This window comes from Terrapene carolina, unplaced genomic scaffold (genome assembly GCF_002925995.2).
Source record: "Terrapene carolina triunguis isolate 2854851 unplaced genomic scaffold, T_m_triunguis-2.0 Scaffold22, whole genome shotgun sequence".
Classification (NCBI taxonomy): Eukaryota; Metazoa; Chordata; order Testudines; family Emydidae; genus Terrapene; species Terrapene triunguis.
Genome location: NW_020664373.1, coordinates 22,805,263 through 22,817,871, shown reverse-complemented (window position 1 = coordinate 22,817,871; position 12,609 = coordinate 22,805,263). Strand labels below are relative to the sequence as shown.

The 12,609-nt window shown below is 44.9% G+C and overlaps 1 protein-coding gene across 1 annotated transcript in view; it reads left to right on the top strand.

The window, feature by feature from the left end:
* Positions 1-4,102: 4,102 nt before the first annotated feature.
* LOC113406047 (transmembrane protein 47) overlaps positions 4,103-12,609 on the top strand; it is a 31,687-nt gene continuing 23,180 nt past the window's right edge. Inside the window, exon 1 of the mRNA XM_026648220.1 lies at positions 4,103-4,343. Within this exon, the coding sequence (XP_026504005.1) occupies positions 4,118-4,343 (226 nt within the window). The 5' untranslated portion in view covers positions 4,103-4,117. The remainder of the gene's footprint in view (positions 4,344-12,609) is intronic.

Sequence of the window (12,609 nt, the reverse complement as noted above, 5' to 3'; positions counted from 1 at the left end):
GATGGCTTCAGCAGTCTCCATGCGAAGGGCATCATGGCTCTTGCTCTCGGGGCTCTCCGTGGAGTCCCAGTCTATAATGCAGGACCTGCCATTTGATGGCAAAGCATTATTTGCTGACCAGACAGACACCCGTCTGCACGGGATGAACGACTCCCGCACCACCCTGCAGACGCTAGGCCTGTACGTCCCGCCCTCTAAGGACAAGCCCAGGCCTCAAACCTCTGCTCCTCCGGCTCAGGGCAGATACGAACCCCTGCCTAAGCGGCAGAGAGAGCAGAGGCGTCGGTCCCAACGCCAATCCCGTTCGGCCTCAAGACCTGGGACTTCGAAGGCCAAGAGGCCAGGGAAACGGCGTTTTTGACTCGTTGAGGGGGGTCATAGGGCCTGTTGCCAGTGTACCCCCCCCCAGTTAATAAAGTTGTTTTATCAACCGTTTATCAGCCTTCCGGCTGCAATGGTCCCGTATAACGTTGGACCGATGGGTCCTCAACACCATCTCCCAAGGGTACAGGTTGCAATTCGTTTCAATCCCTCCCAACCATCCCCCATCCCAGGAGCTGGCCGGGGACCCGGACCATGCCCTCCTCCTCCGCCTGGAGGTAGAGCGCCTCCTCTCCTTGGGAGCTGTGGAAAGGGTACCTCGGAAATACCAGGGCAAGGGTTTTTACTCCAGGTATTTCCTCATCCCGAAGGCGAAGGGTGGGCTTCGGCCCATCCTCGATCTTCGGAATCTCAACCAGTTCCTGGTTCATTGAAAATTCCGCATGGTGTCCCTGGCCTCTATTATTCCATCCCTAGACCAGGGGGATTGGTTTACGGTGCTGGACCTCCAGGATGCGTACTTTCACATCCACATTGTCGAGGGTCACAGGCGCTTCCTCCGTTTCCTGGTGGGTCAGGACCACTTCCAGTTTATGGTCCTCCCCTTTGGCCTCTCTACTGCCCCAAGGGTATTTACAAAGTATTTGCATTCGCACCTGTTACGACCTGGCAGGGGTTCCCCCGCCTCCTATAGTGAAGGCTCATTCGACGAGAGCCCAGACCTCGTCAGCAGCCTATGTGGCTCATGTCCCTATTCAGGACATCTGTAGGGCTGCTACGTGGTCCTCTGTCCACACCTTCTCATCGCACTATGCGATCGTCTCCCAAATGAGGGATGACGCCGGGCTTGGTAGGGCGGTGCTCCGCCCGGGTAACCCTTAAGACTTAAAACTTAAACTCCTACCCACCTCCATCAGGGATAGCTTGGAGTCACCTATAGTGGAATACACAGGAGCAATCACTCGAAGAAGAAAGGACAGTTACCTGTTCTGTAACTGGCGTTCTTCGAGATGTGTTGCTCAGGTGTATTCCACGTCCCGCCCTCCTTCCCCTCTGTCGGAGTTTTCTGGCAAGAGGGAACCGAGGGGGGGGTGCGCGCAGCCCCCTTTATGGCATGATATACTGGCGCCACTCCAGCGGTCGCAGCGGTGCTCCCCCAGTACGGATACTGCTAAGGGAAAAACTTCCGGCACCGGTGCATGTGGCAAGCACGCACACCTATAGTGGAATACACCTGAGCAACACATCTTGAAGAATGCCAGTTACGGAACAGGTAACTGTCCTTTTTTCTGTGGGTGGATACTCCTCCCTCCCCCTGTGTAGAATTCCAGCTACAAGAAGGAGTTTTGGAGTCACATGGGGAAGTCACATGTCCATGCATGATTCAGAACTTACAGGTAGCAGACATGGTTCACATGCTACCTTGAATGTCCTCAAGTAGACTTCTTATGTGGATTGGAGCCTTCCAAGATCCATTGTTCATTAAGTGTTTCTTGATTGGGCACTTAATTTGCGCATTCCTTTCTCAAGAAGCTGACCAAATGCAAGTACACAGCCAATATTCATAACTTTGAGTACAAAAATGACACATGCATACAAATAGGATGAATATCAGTAGATCATAACTTTACAGAGATATGTTACATGGCATATGTAGCATAAAACATATTCCAGTTATGTCATATATACATTCATAAGCATATTCCTATGAAGCATTATGGGGTGCTATGTCACAGATGGATAACATGCATGCAAAATAATTATTATGGCTTAGGAAACAGTTCCTTGTGTTTAGAGAGTCTGATTATTGCTTTCTTGAGGTTCTTTCTCCCGCCTATCCATTTTTCATAGTCCTACCTCAAATATACATATGATATATAATCAATATATTTTTGAAAATCTGGGACTTTAATCAGTTTATTAAAAAAATAATTCTTGCTTGACACCAGAAATGTTCCCAGTCTGTTTCCTTCTTTCTCCTATGAGTTGATTTGGAAAGTGAAGTGAAGAGGACCAGTATCAATGTTTAATAATGACTCTAAAACATATGCCTTTGACATTCACAGCACTATAGTGCTAATTAAACACAACAAACAAAACGGAAACAAAACTCCTGCACGGCACCAAAATTTTAAGACTAAATTTGGGGTCAGAGATTTAGTTAAAGAGAGGGAAATGGAAAACACTATCCTACATTTGCAAGAAAAGATTTAATGTTTCCATTTTTGAAAGCCATACACACACACCCTTTGGGGTTTAGAAGTGGCAGAAGGTTTCATCCTTAAAAGAATGAATTATAGTCGACACCCTTCGCTGCTAATCCTGAACCAGAAGTGTTCTTTCATTTCTTTGTTAATATACTTTGCAAAATAATTGTGTTTGAAGTAGGCCTACCAGTTGGGGACTGTTAGCCTTACTTCCAAACATAGCTTCAAAGGCATTCCTCCTCACTCACATTCTTGTTTTCGTGCCTGTCCGCTGGGTTCATTTCCCTCCCTGCCCGAAAGTGATTCAGACTAGTGTCCCAAAAAAAAAAAAAAAAAAAAGGGGGGGGGGAGAGAATCGTCATCTGAACCAGACTGGGACAAACCCTCAGCATTCTTTAAAAAACCCACCATATCTTTTCAAGTATGGTTTTGGTGGATTAGTTCTCATGAAAACAAGTTTAGGGTTAAAAAAAATCTAACTACTAGATTAGCAACTGCATAATCTACTTTCACGCCTCCCAGACGATTGAGATCATAGGCGTTAATCGAGGTCACCTCCTACCCAAGTTATGAGTGGAGAGTTCCGTGTGTAGGGGTGCCTGGGTAGAGTGGGAAGAAGAGATCTCGTCTGCACGGTGCTGTGCTTTCTTATTTGCACGGTCTCTCAGCGGGGCTGGTAACCTTCCCCAGAGAAACCTTGTGTATTTAATGGTCCCGAAAGGGTTTTGTTTTGTGTCTGAACAGATTGCTAAAGAAATGAATCCGGCCAAATTAAAAAGAGAGAAAGACAACCCCTAGGTGGCGTAAATTGGAAAACAGGATTGATTTGGAAACTGTGCGAATTGATTTCCAAACTGCTCAGGTTCAAATAGCCCCCGGGAGCAGATCTCTAGGGGCTGGCAGGCACAGCCGAGAAGAAAGGGAGGAGGGTGAGAAGCTGACGCAGAGTGGGAGCGAGAGGCTGCCCTGGTTGGAGAAGTGGAGAAGAGCTAAAAGTTCCTCAAAACTTTACCGGGGGGAGGCAGAGGAGGGGATCGCGGCGAACCGGGGGGTGGAGCCGCCAGGGGGAGTTAATCTGCGTTAACATCCCGGCACAGCCGCCCCTTTCCCCACCACCACGGCACTCGCAGCAGCCAGGCAACAGGCTGGGGCAACTCTCCCCACAATTGGCTGGGGAGATCAGCGTGTGTCGGAGGGGAGGGCCAGGCAGGCGGCTGGCCGCCTTTCCTTCCCCCGCTCCCTGGAGGAAGCCCTGGGCGTGACGTGCGTGGCTCGGAGCGGGGCCCGGTACAAGCTCCCCCCCCTTCCCCAGATAGGAGGAGGGAAGAGGGGAGGAGTGATCTGGGCAGAGCCGGGGAGCGGGGCTGTGCGCGCTCAGAGAGCCGGGGGACTAGCGGGAGCTGGTGCTGCCGCACCTGGTGCGTTGTGACAGGGCAGGGCTCGGAGCAGGGGTCCAGCCTCCAGCCCGGCACCGCTCCCCGCCGCGGGGCTCTGGGTTGGCTGCAGTTCACCAGCGCGGCTGCCCCTCTCTCCTTCCTGCGCTTGCCGGGCCGGTGGGTGGCAGCGGCGGCGGCTCTGCCCCGGCCCCCATGGCTTCAGCCGGCAGCGGGATGGAGGAGGTGCGCGTGTCTGTGCTGACCCCGCTCAAGCTGGTGGGGCTGATGTGCATCTTCCTGTCGCTGTGCCTGGATCTGGGAGCCGTGCTGAGCCCGGCCTGGGTCACGGCCGACCACCAGTATTACCTGTCCCTGTGGGAGTCCTGCCGCAAGCCCGGCAACTTGGACAGCTGGCTCTGCGAGTCCACCCTGCGCAGCGGTGAGCTACAGCATCCTCCTCCCTTCCCTGCCACCCCCTCCCCAGCCATGCTGCCTGTAGCCACCCCTCCCCAGCATCTCCCCCAGCCATGCAACCCCCAGCCACCCATTGCGATCCCACCCTTAAGCCGCCGGGAGCACCTCTACCCCAAGTCACTCCTACCGAGCCATCCCACCCTTCATCCACCCCTACCCAGCACGCCACCCTTCAGCTGCCCATGTCTACCCTTACCCAGCCAGCCCTTCTACCCCAAGTCACTCCGACCTAGCCACGCCACCCCTAACCATCCCCCACCCTTCAGCCGTCCATAATATCCACCCATACCCAGCTTTCCCACCCATTATACCCTAGCCATTCCACTCCACCACTCCTACCTAGCACTACTCCACCCAGTCTACCCCAGTCCCCTAACCTTCCACCCTGCACTGTATCCTCATTTGCCTGCCTATCCGCCAGCATTGTCTCCAAATCCCATTCCCCCTCCGTAGCCAGCCTGCATCCCAGTCTCCCTCTCTGCTGCCTCTCCTCCTCAGTGCTGCATCCCAATCCCAGTCCTCTCCTGTCTAGTAATGCAGTCCAGTCTCCCTTGTCTCCTTTAGCGCTGCCTTCCAGGTTCCACTCTGCCATACTGCATCCCAGTCCTGCACCTCTGCTCCTACTCATCCATCTCGCTAGTTCCAAATGGATAGATAAGTGATTGTCTAAATAATGCATATGTGCCGAGAGCGCCACAATTCCACGTACCACCAAGCCCTTTCTCTATTTTGTGGTCAGGGAGGCAGGAGCGGGTTAAGAATGGGTAGTTTCTGTAAATCAGCTAGGTGGCTGCATTTGTCTTTGCTATGCCAAAAGGTCCTGAGTTTTGGTTAGTTCTGGTTTTTGACCGCTGGTGGTTGTTCACCAAAGAAGGAGCAATTTTTATATCGCCTCCAAAGTAACCAGCAGGATCTGCCTGTAAAGTTGGGGCTTCCAGCCCAGTGATCTGCAGATCAGCCTAGATAAGAAATCGGTTTTTGTTTTGTTTTGTTTTTTGTTTTGTTTTTTTACTTTGTCCTGAGCAGACACCCTTTGGATTCTGTCATCCCTTTGCTCCTCTCTGCCCCCCTGGTTATGTGTTTCCCTTCTTAGCAAGTATATGTCCTTTCCAGGAAAGCTACACTACCTGCAGGGCCGCCGATGGGGGCGGGGGCAAAAGGGGCAGCTGCCCCGGGGCCCGGCCATTTAAAAGGGCCCGGGGTTCCGTCCCGGCTGGAGCCCCGGCAGCGTGGAAGGACTGGCTGGGGAGGCTGACCCCCAGCCCCGCCCTTTCCGCCCGGAGCCGGCCCCCCATACCGGCAAGTCTTTTATCTTACTTTCACCCCTGCCTTTCCTCTCCTTTCATATTCCTTTCGCCCTATAATCACGTCTCTCGTTTGGGTCTATTGGTGTTTCTTCAGTTTTTTGCCTCTTTTGTTCATGGATGGGGGGAGAGGGGGCACCTTTCCTATTTAAAAACTGCTTGGGATACTCAGAAACGGTCTGTGAATGAAACAAACAAGCTGTCTCTTGGATTCCATTCGTTTAAAAAATCTGCTTTTTTACGGGTTTTTCTAGGCTTCGTTGCAAAAACTTCTGGAGTCCCAATGGAAACATTTACAAGTTAAATCAAAACCCGCACAGAAAAAACTGCTAAAGCATCTATTGGTGTCAGTCTTTGCCCTCAGATTTTTGGTAACCGTGCAAGGGAAGAGATCATTAGCTGTTAGCCTGGTTTTGTACTGTATGTTTTTAATGCATGAATTTCTTCTTTTCCTGGCTTCTCTGAAATCTTTTTGTAGTTCTCAGAACCAATCTAAGCTCTGCTTGAAAACAATATTACAGAATTCCCTTCGTTGGTTGTCTTAAATTATTTTATTCATTGTCAGTGTCTGGGGTAACGTATGGTGGGGTTTAGTGTTATTTGTTTTAGTCTGTGTAATGCAAAAATTACTCTTAAAAATGTCATCTTGGTTCAGTTACCAGGGAATTTAAACAAACTTTGGAGGACAGCTTTCTTTTCCTTCTTCAGGATAAATGTAAATTTATGTAGGAATGTCAGCTTCGAAGTGTCTCCTTAGCAACGAATCCTTTGCCCCTTCTCAGTGTCCTGAAATAATATCCCCTTGATTGCATAAAGACTTTTCAGATGGCTTCATCTCCTCCCCCCTTTTTTTCACTGTGTGTTTGCCCCTTCCCCACAAAAGAATGTGTAGAATTAAAAGAAGCTGGACAGTGCAAAGCAGCATTTGAGGGTTGTTAATCTGTCTCTAATTGCTTTGTCAGTCATCTACCTTTTCTATTTTTATGGAAGACAGAGGGAGGCAGGTGGGTGGAGAAAGGGGGATGGGTTAAGATGTCAATGCAGCCTTGCTGGACAGTGCATGTTAAAAATCAAAGCAGATCTGCTGCCCTCGCCTGACCCTTTCTCTACCCCTTGCAGAAATTCTTGACTGTTCGATTCTATTCCAGTTCTTTGAAACAGCTTTGCTCATTTTCCTTTAAGGAGAGCCAGGTTTCACAAGCTACTGGGGAAGAAATGAATGATTGTTTTATTTGAGGTGACTAGAACAAGACCTTTACTTTCCTCATGTTTGGCACATGATCCTGCTCTCAAAGGGAACCTGAAATATGAGAAACTGTGTTGTTCTTTCTGCCCCACTTCTCTTCAGAGCCAGATACAACCCATTAAAGTCAATGGAAAGGCTCCCGCTGAATTCAGTGAGAGTTAGATCAGACCCATATTCCATGACATCATGAGTTCTTGCTTAATATTTGAAGTGCAATTTCTTACTACATGAAGAATATAGTAAGCAGTAAATTTTGGAAACTTTTGTCATAACTAGGCTTAGGGTCCCCAACTGCTGTCAAAAGAGCTACTTTGTTGTGTTTGTATCAAGGAATTTACAGAGAGTGATTGCATGGGCAGTAACCCAAAATAATTTCTTTTGCCTGTTTTCATCCATGTCAATACTTCCATCACTTGGCATACAGTATACATCTATTCTTGAGGATTTTTTAAAATAATTTTAACTAAGCACCCCATGTCTTTCTTAGCATTGTTATACTTAGAGCTGTGTGAATACTTCCTAGTATTGCCAGCCCTATGTGTTCAAAAATCATGAGTCAGGCCAACAAAATCACGAGATTGGCTTAAAAAGCATGAGATTTTTTTAAAATGTAAATACATTTTAGGGTTCTTTGTATTTGCCTCCTGGCTTTTGAGTCATTAGGGTTCACTTGGGTCATGTTTTCGATTTTTTTCTCAGCAACCCTGAGGGCTAGAACCTTAATTTAGTTTTCAAATGGAAGCTGATATTCTTACCTAATCACACATCTCCAGAAGCTGGGGCTTTAAGGAAAAGTCACAAAGTATCACAAGACTTCCAGTACAATTGCAAGAGTTGGTTACGCCAATTAAGTATTTTAGGAGTTGTGCTGCAATACAAATTTTGTCTGGGGCAAAAACTTAACATGCAGAGTTTTGCCTATGTGCAAATCTGTAAATTTTTTAAAACGTCATCCTTCTGATTTTTAAATATGTGGGACTAAAACCAAGGATTTACAGGATTCGGATGCTTTCTTTGGCTTTGTTTTTAAACAGAATCTTGCAGATTATTATTCTGATGTGGGTTAGGCTCTTCTTAAATTATAATGTGTTTAAGGCAAAAGAAGTTCATGTTTAAATAGGGGTTATTGAGCATGCACACTTAATTTCTCATGACATTTCTATATAATTAAATGCATCTTATAAAAAATGGTATGACACGTCTATATAGCTTGGGTTCTTTTTTTACAATAGACCTTAGCCAACATATGCTGTCAAATCAAAAATACATATAAATATGAACTGGTAAACAGATCAGTTCTGAAGGAACCATTTATATCAGGTAAATGTGTATTTTGGTTTAAATATATACATCTGTATTTTATAGACCAAAATGGCTCCTCGGGGAGCATTATGGCTTATTGCATCAATAATACACATAAAAATATTTATGAATATAAATGAATATAGTTAACAAGTGTAAAGCCTTTCTGGTTTATAGGGCAAATATTAATTCTTTTTAGTAAACCACCTAAATACACATATTTGCAACATTTAATTCTCTTTAAGAAAATTATACTCTTTACAACCTTTCATGAAGGTTTAAAAGACAAAACAAACCCAAGGGAATAAATACAACAAGGTCTTTATAGATGTTTAAATTTAGTACTCAGAAGTCATTGAAGGTAAGCTGATAATCCATCCTTAACTTGGAACATAGTGCATATTAAAAATTATTTAACTGTAGTTTTGTGCTTAAAATCCTATTCTAATGTAATAAGCTGTTCTTAAAAAAATGAAGTAGAACTGACTGTCCTTGTTTGGTGTCAGATCACTTGCATGACTTTAACCTAAATTATACACTAGGTGAAAATTTCTAAAGTAACATGGTCAATAGTCTTGGATGACACATACATGCTTATTTTGATTCTGAGCAATTGCGTCAAAGCAAAGTTGCTAGCTCGAAAGTGACTTTGTCCTTGGAAGCTATGGATCTTTGCTCTAAGTGAGTAGGTATTGACACATATTTGCAAAAAGCTCAGCAAGATACGTAGTCACTACAGTACCCTCTTCTGGCTTGCTATAAAGTAGCATAAGCAGAACAAATGTAATTTTATTAAGTCTAAAAAAAGGTAGTTAAACAGGAATGGAAAATTAATACTCAGTCCCATAGCTAACATGAAAACTTCTGTACTTTACTGATGTATCCAAAAAAGTTATATGCCAAACTAAATAAAATGCAAGTGCAGCTTATTTCTCTCTTCTGCCTTGACAGAAAATTGATTTTTAGTGTTTTTTCTTAACAGATTTCCATAATTCCAGAACATACACATTCCCCCCCCCCCCCCCCCAAAAGGAGTAATACTGACCTATAAGGATACAAACATTTTCAGCATTCTTTTCTGTCAGTGGTAAAGAAACATTCATCCTCATATAGTAATTCAAAATATCAGGTTGGAGCTAAGGTGCCTGTTGGGTTATTTAATCCATCCTTCAACAAGCTCACCTCTTTTAAATTGGCAGTTTACATGGACTCAGTATAAAAGTAAAAAGCTTACTTCAAACCTGCCACCAATGAAGTTCTGTTAATAATAATTAGTGTTTATATAGTGCTTGAAATATATTTGAAGTGCCTTAGAATCACTAACTAATTAATCATCCCATCAGCCGCATAGTGTAAGTATGTTCCCTGTTTTATGGGTAGGAAAACTGACAAAGTGACTTGTCCAAGACCATGCTCTGGCTAACAGAGCCAGGATTAGAGCTCAGGGTCTTTTCACAGCAAATCCTATGCTCATTCTTCTAGGCCACACATGTTCCCACTACAGCATACCATGAAACACACTGTTTCAGGCCTTTTGGAGTGAAAAGCCAAAGGCAAACATGTTCTCCAGTCACCCAAGTTGGAAGCATATACATGGAACCCAGCAATACTCCCGCTAAGCAAACACATAAGGGGTATGTGTGTGCATGTATTCAAATAAAGAAAGACACCCAACAGTTTTTTTTCAAAGCAAGAAAGATATTTTCAGTAAAGTGTCTCCTAACAACTGCTTTTGTGCATTATCACTTTTTAAATTATAATGCTTACTTTTCTATTAAAGGGTGCTTATTTGAAAAAAAAAAGTGGTTTCAGAAATTTGATGCTCGTAAAGCTAGTGATAATAGAAGTGATTAAATATTTGATGAGACGTATATTTAGAACCAAGTGGACTGTAACCTTGGCCAAAGGTGATCACATAGGATCCAATCTAACAAGTAGGAGGGGGTAGGGTCTGTCAGGTTGTATTGCTTCATTCATTTTTTGCTTGCTCCAGATTAGTAATATTAAGACCATCATTTTGATGGAAAATGCTCTTTGAGTGATTTTGAAGTGCTGATAGTTTTTCACAGGGTACATTGAAATGAGTTTTACAAATGTTAGGAAAAAATTGCCCGTTAGCTTTAAGCACTCTGCTAATTCTGGTAAATAATGATACTTCTGGCAAATAATGACATTCATATTGCAATTGAAGTGTATTTCTCTCATCTCCCCCGCCCCCATTTCTAGTTGTTGAAATATTACAAGCCAAATGCATAGGTGTGTATATAGGAGCTCAGAAAAGGAGAGATTAGATTCTTTTTACCTTGAAAAGTATGTCTTCACTCTTTGTCTCCCTCCCTTTCTCTGCATTAGCTACATGTAATTCTAAGGTTTCTAGGTTTCTGTAACTATTGGAATGAATGCCCAGAAATTAGTTTCAACACAATAAACATTCTATATGAATCTCAGAGCAAGGTCGTGTATCTGGGGCAGAAAATTCCTAGGCATACATTACACGGTAAATAAATTATAGATTACATGATTTCCTGTAATACTGTGCTTGTCTTGTAGTCTGAAGATTGGTTGGCTGAAGTGATGTCTGATGTATAGCACCTTTCAAAAAAAGTGTTAAGCATTTCACATCAAGTATATCTTCTTTCATCTGATGAAAATACTTTTTTCCTCATCACCTAAAGAATAGTCCCACAAGGTCTTAGAAGCTTGTGTTCCGTGAGGTTGGAAAAGCGAGAGCAGCTGGCTTAAAAAGGAAAAGTGGTATCCAGTTGTTTTGGGGGATTTTTTTATTAAATAAAAATTGTTTTACTTTCCTCGGGAGCAATACATCAATGGCCAAATGATCAAGTGCATGGTACCTCTCAAGTTGTTCATACATCTGTAAACTTATGCATCCTGGCACCATTTTTTTTTTTACATGCAAACCTGTATTATTTACCGACTACTAGATGTGAATATCTTTGGGATAGGTTTGACTTTCTTCTATGAAGACTAAGGGTAAACGATTAGAGGTAGCTGGATATATACACACAAGCAGCAATCACACCCCATGACTGCAGTGTAGACATATCCTAAGTCTAATTGAAAATAGTGGGACTTAGGCTCCTAAGTCATCTAGGTGCTTTTGAAAATTGTACTGCAAATCCTGTTTGTGTTATGCAAAACTCCTATTGACTAAGGCCCTGATCCTGCATGCTGCTTTGTGCAAATGGATCTTTGCACAGACCCCCATTGATTACAGTGCCATTTCAGATAAACACCGGGTGCTGCCTGCATGGGGCAAGTGTTGTATTAATTTAGATGGAATAAATGGACAAAAGGTGTTAACGTAACCCAGTCACTGTCAAACATTAAAAACATGTTAAATAAGGTCCAGGGTTTGGCATGCAGAGACCTTAGCACTATGGCAAACAAACCATTAAAATTCTTTTTAAAAGCTTTATTAAAGATACAGAAAATAAGGAAAACCAGTTAAAGCTTTTGGAATGTAACATAAGACCTTTATTTTAACAACATTCCTTATTCTCTTTCCCTTTAGCTGGAGAGAATCTTACAAGGAAAAAACCTCTAGTTTGACAGTCTCTCTGATGGTGTTAAAGCTAGGGTGGCCTGGTGCCCAGTTTTTGACCGGAAAGTCTGGTCGAAAAGGGGACCTGATAGTGTCCGGTCAGATCTATTGACCGGACACCCAAAGTCAGCTTACTGCAGGCAGGGGAGGCAGGGAGGCAAGTCCTTCCCAACCCGGGCTGAGGTGGGAGGGAGAGGGGGAAGAGCAGTGAGCGACAGGTGGAAGGGAAAAGAGGAGCGAACGGGGCCAGGGCCTCAGGGGGAAGGGGCAGAGCAGGAGTGAGGACTCGGGGGAAGAGACGGGGCAGGGGTGGTTCCGCCACTCCTGCTGGAGTGTCCGGTTTTTAAATATTACAAAGTTGGCAATCCTAGTTCAAGATAGTAATAACTGTCCTCCTGCAGTGGTTCTCAACCTGTGGCCCGTGGGCCACTTGCGGCCCAATCAGCACACAGCTACGGCCCATGTGACATCCTCAGGGCCAGACCTGTAGTATATATATTGTGTGGATGCAGCTCAGATAACACACAAAAAGCTGCATATGCAACCCACAGTGGTAAATGGGTTGAGAACCACTGTGAGAGAAGAAGTTAGTTAAAATGGGCTGAAGCTGCTCCTATTATAGTCCGATCCCATTTCATCCTACGTGGTGTTTGGGATTAAGCTGGAGCTGGTAGAGGTGGTAATGTCATCTGGGTCCCTCTTTCTGGCCTGGTCTGGTTGGGACATCTCTCAGAATTAGGATGAAGAAGGTCTGGGCTGGGCCGGTGCAAGGAACTTTTGCGCCCTAGGCGAAACTTCCACCTTGTGCTTCCCCCCC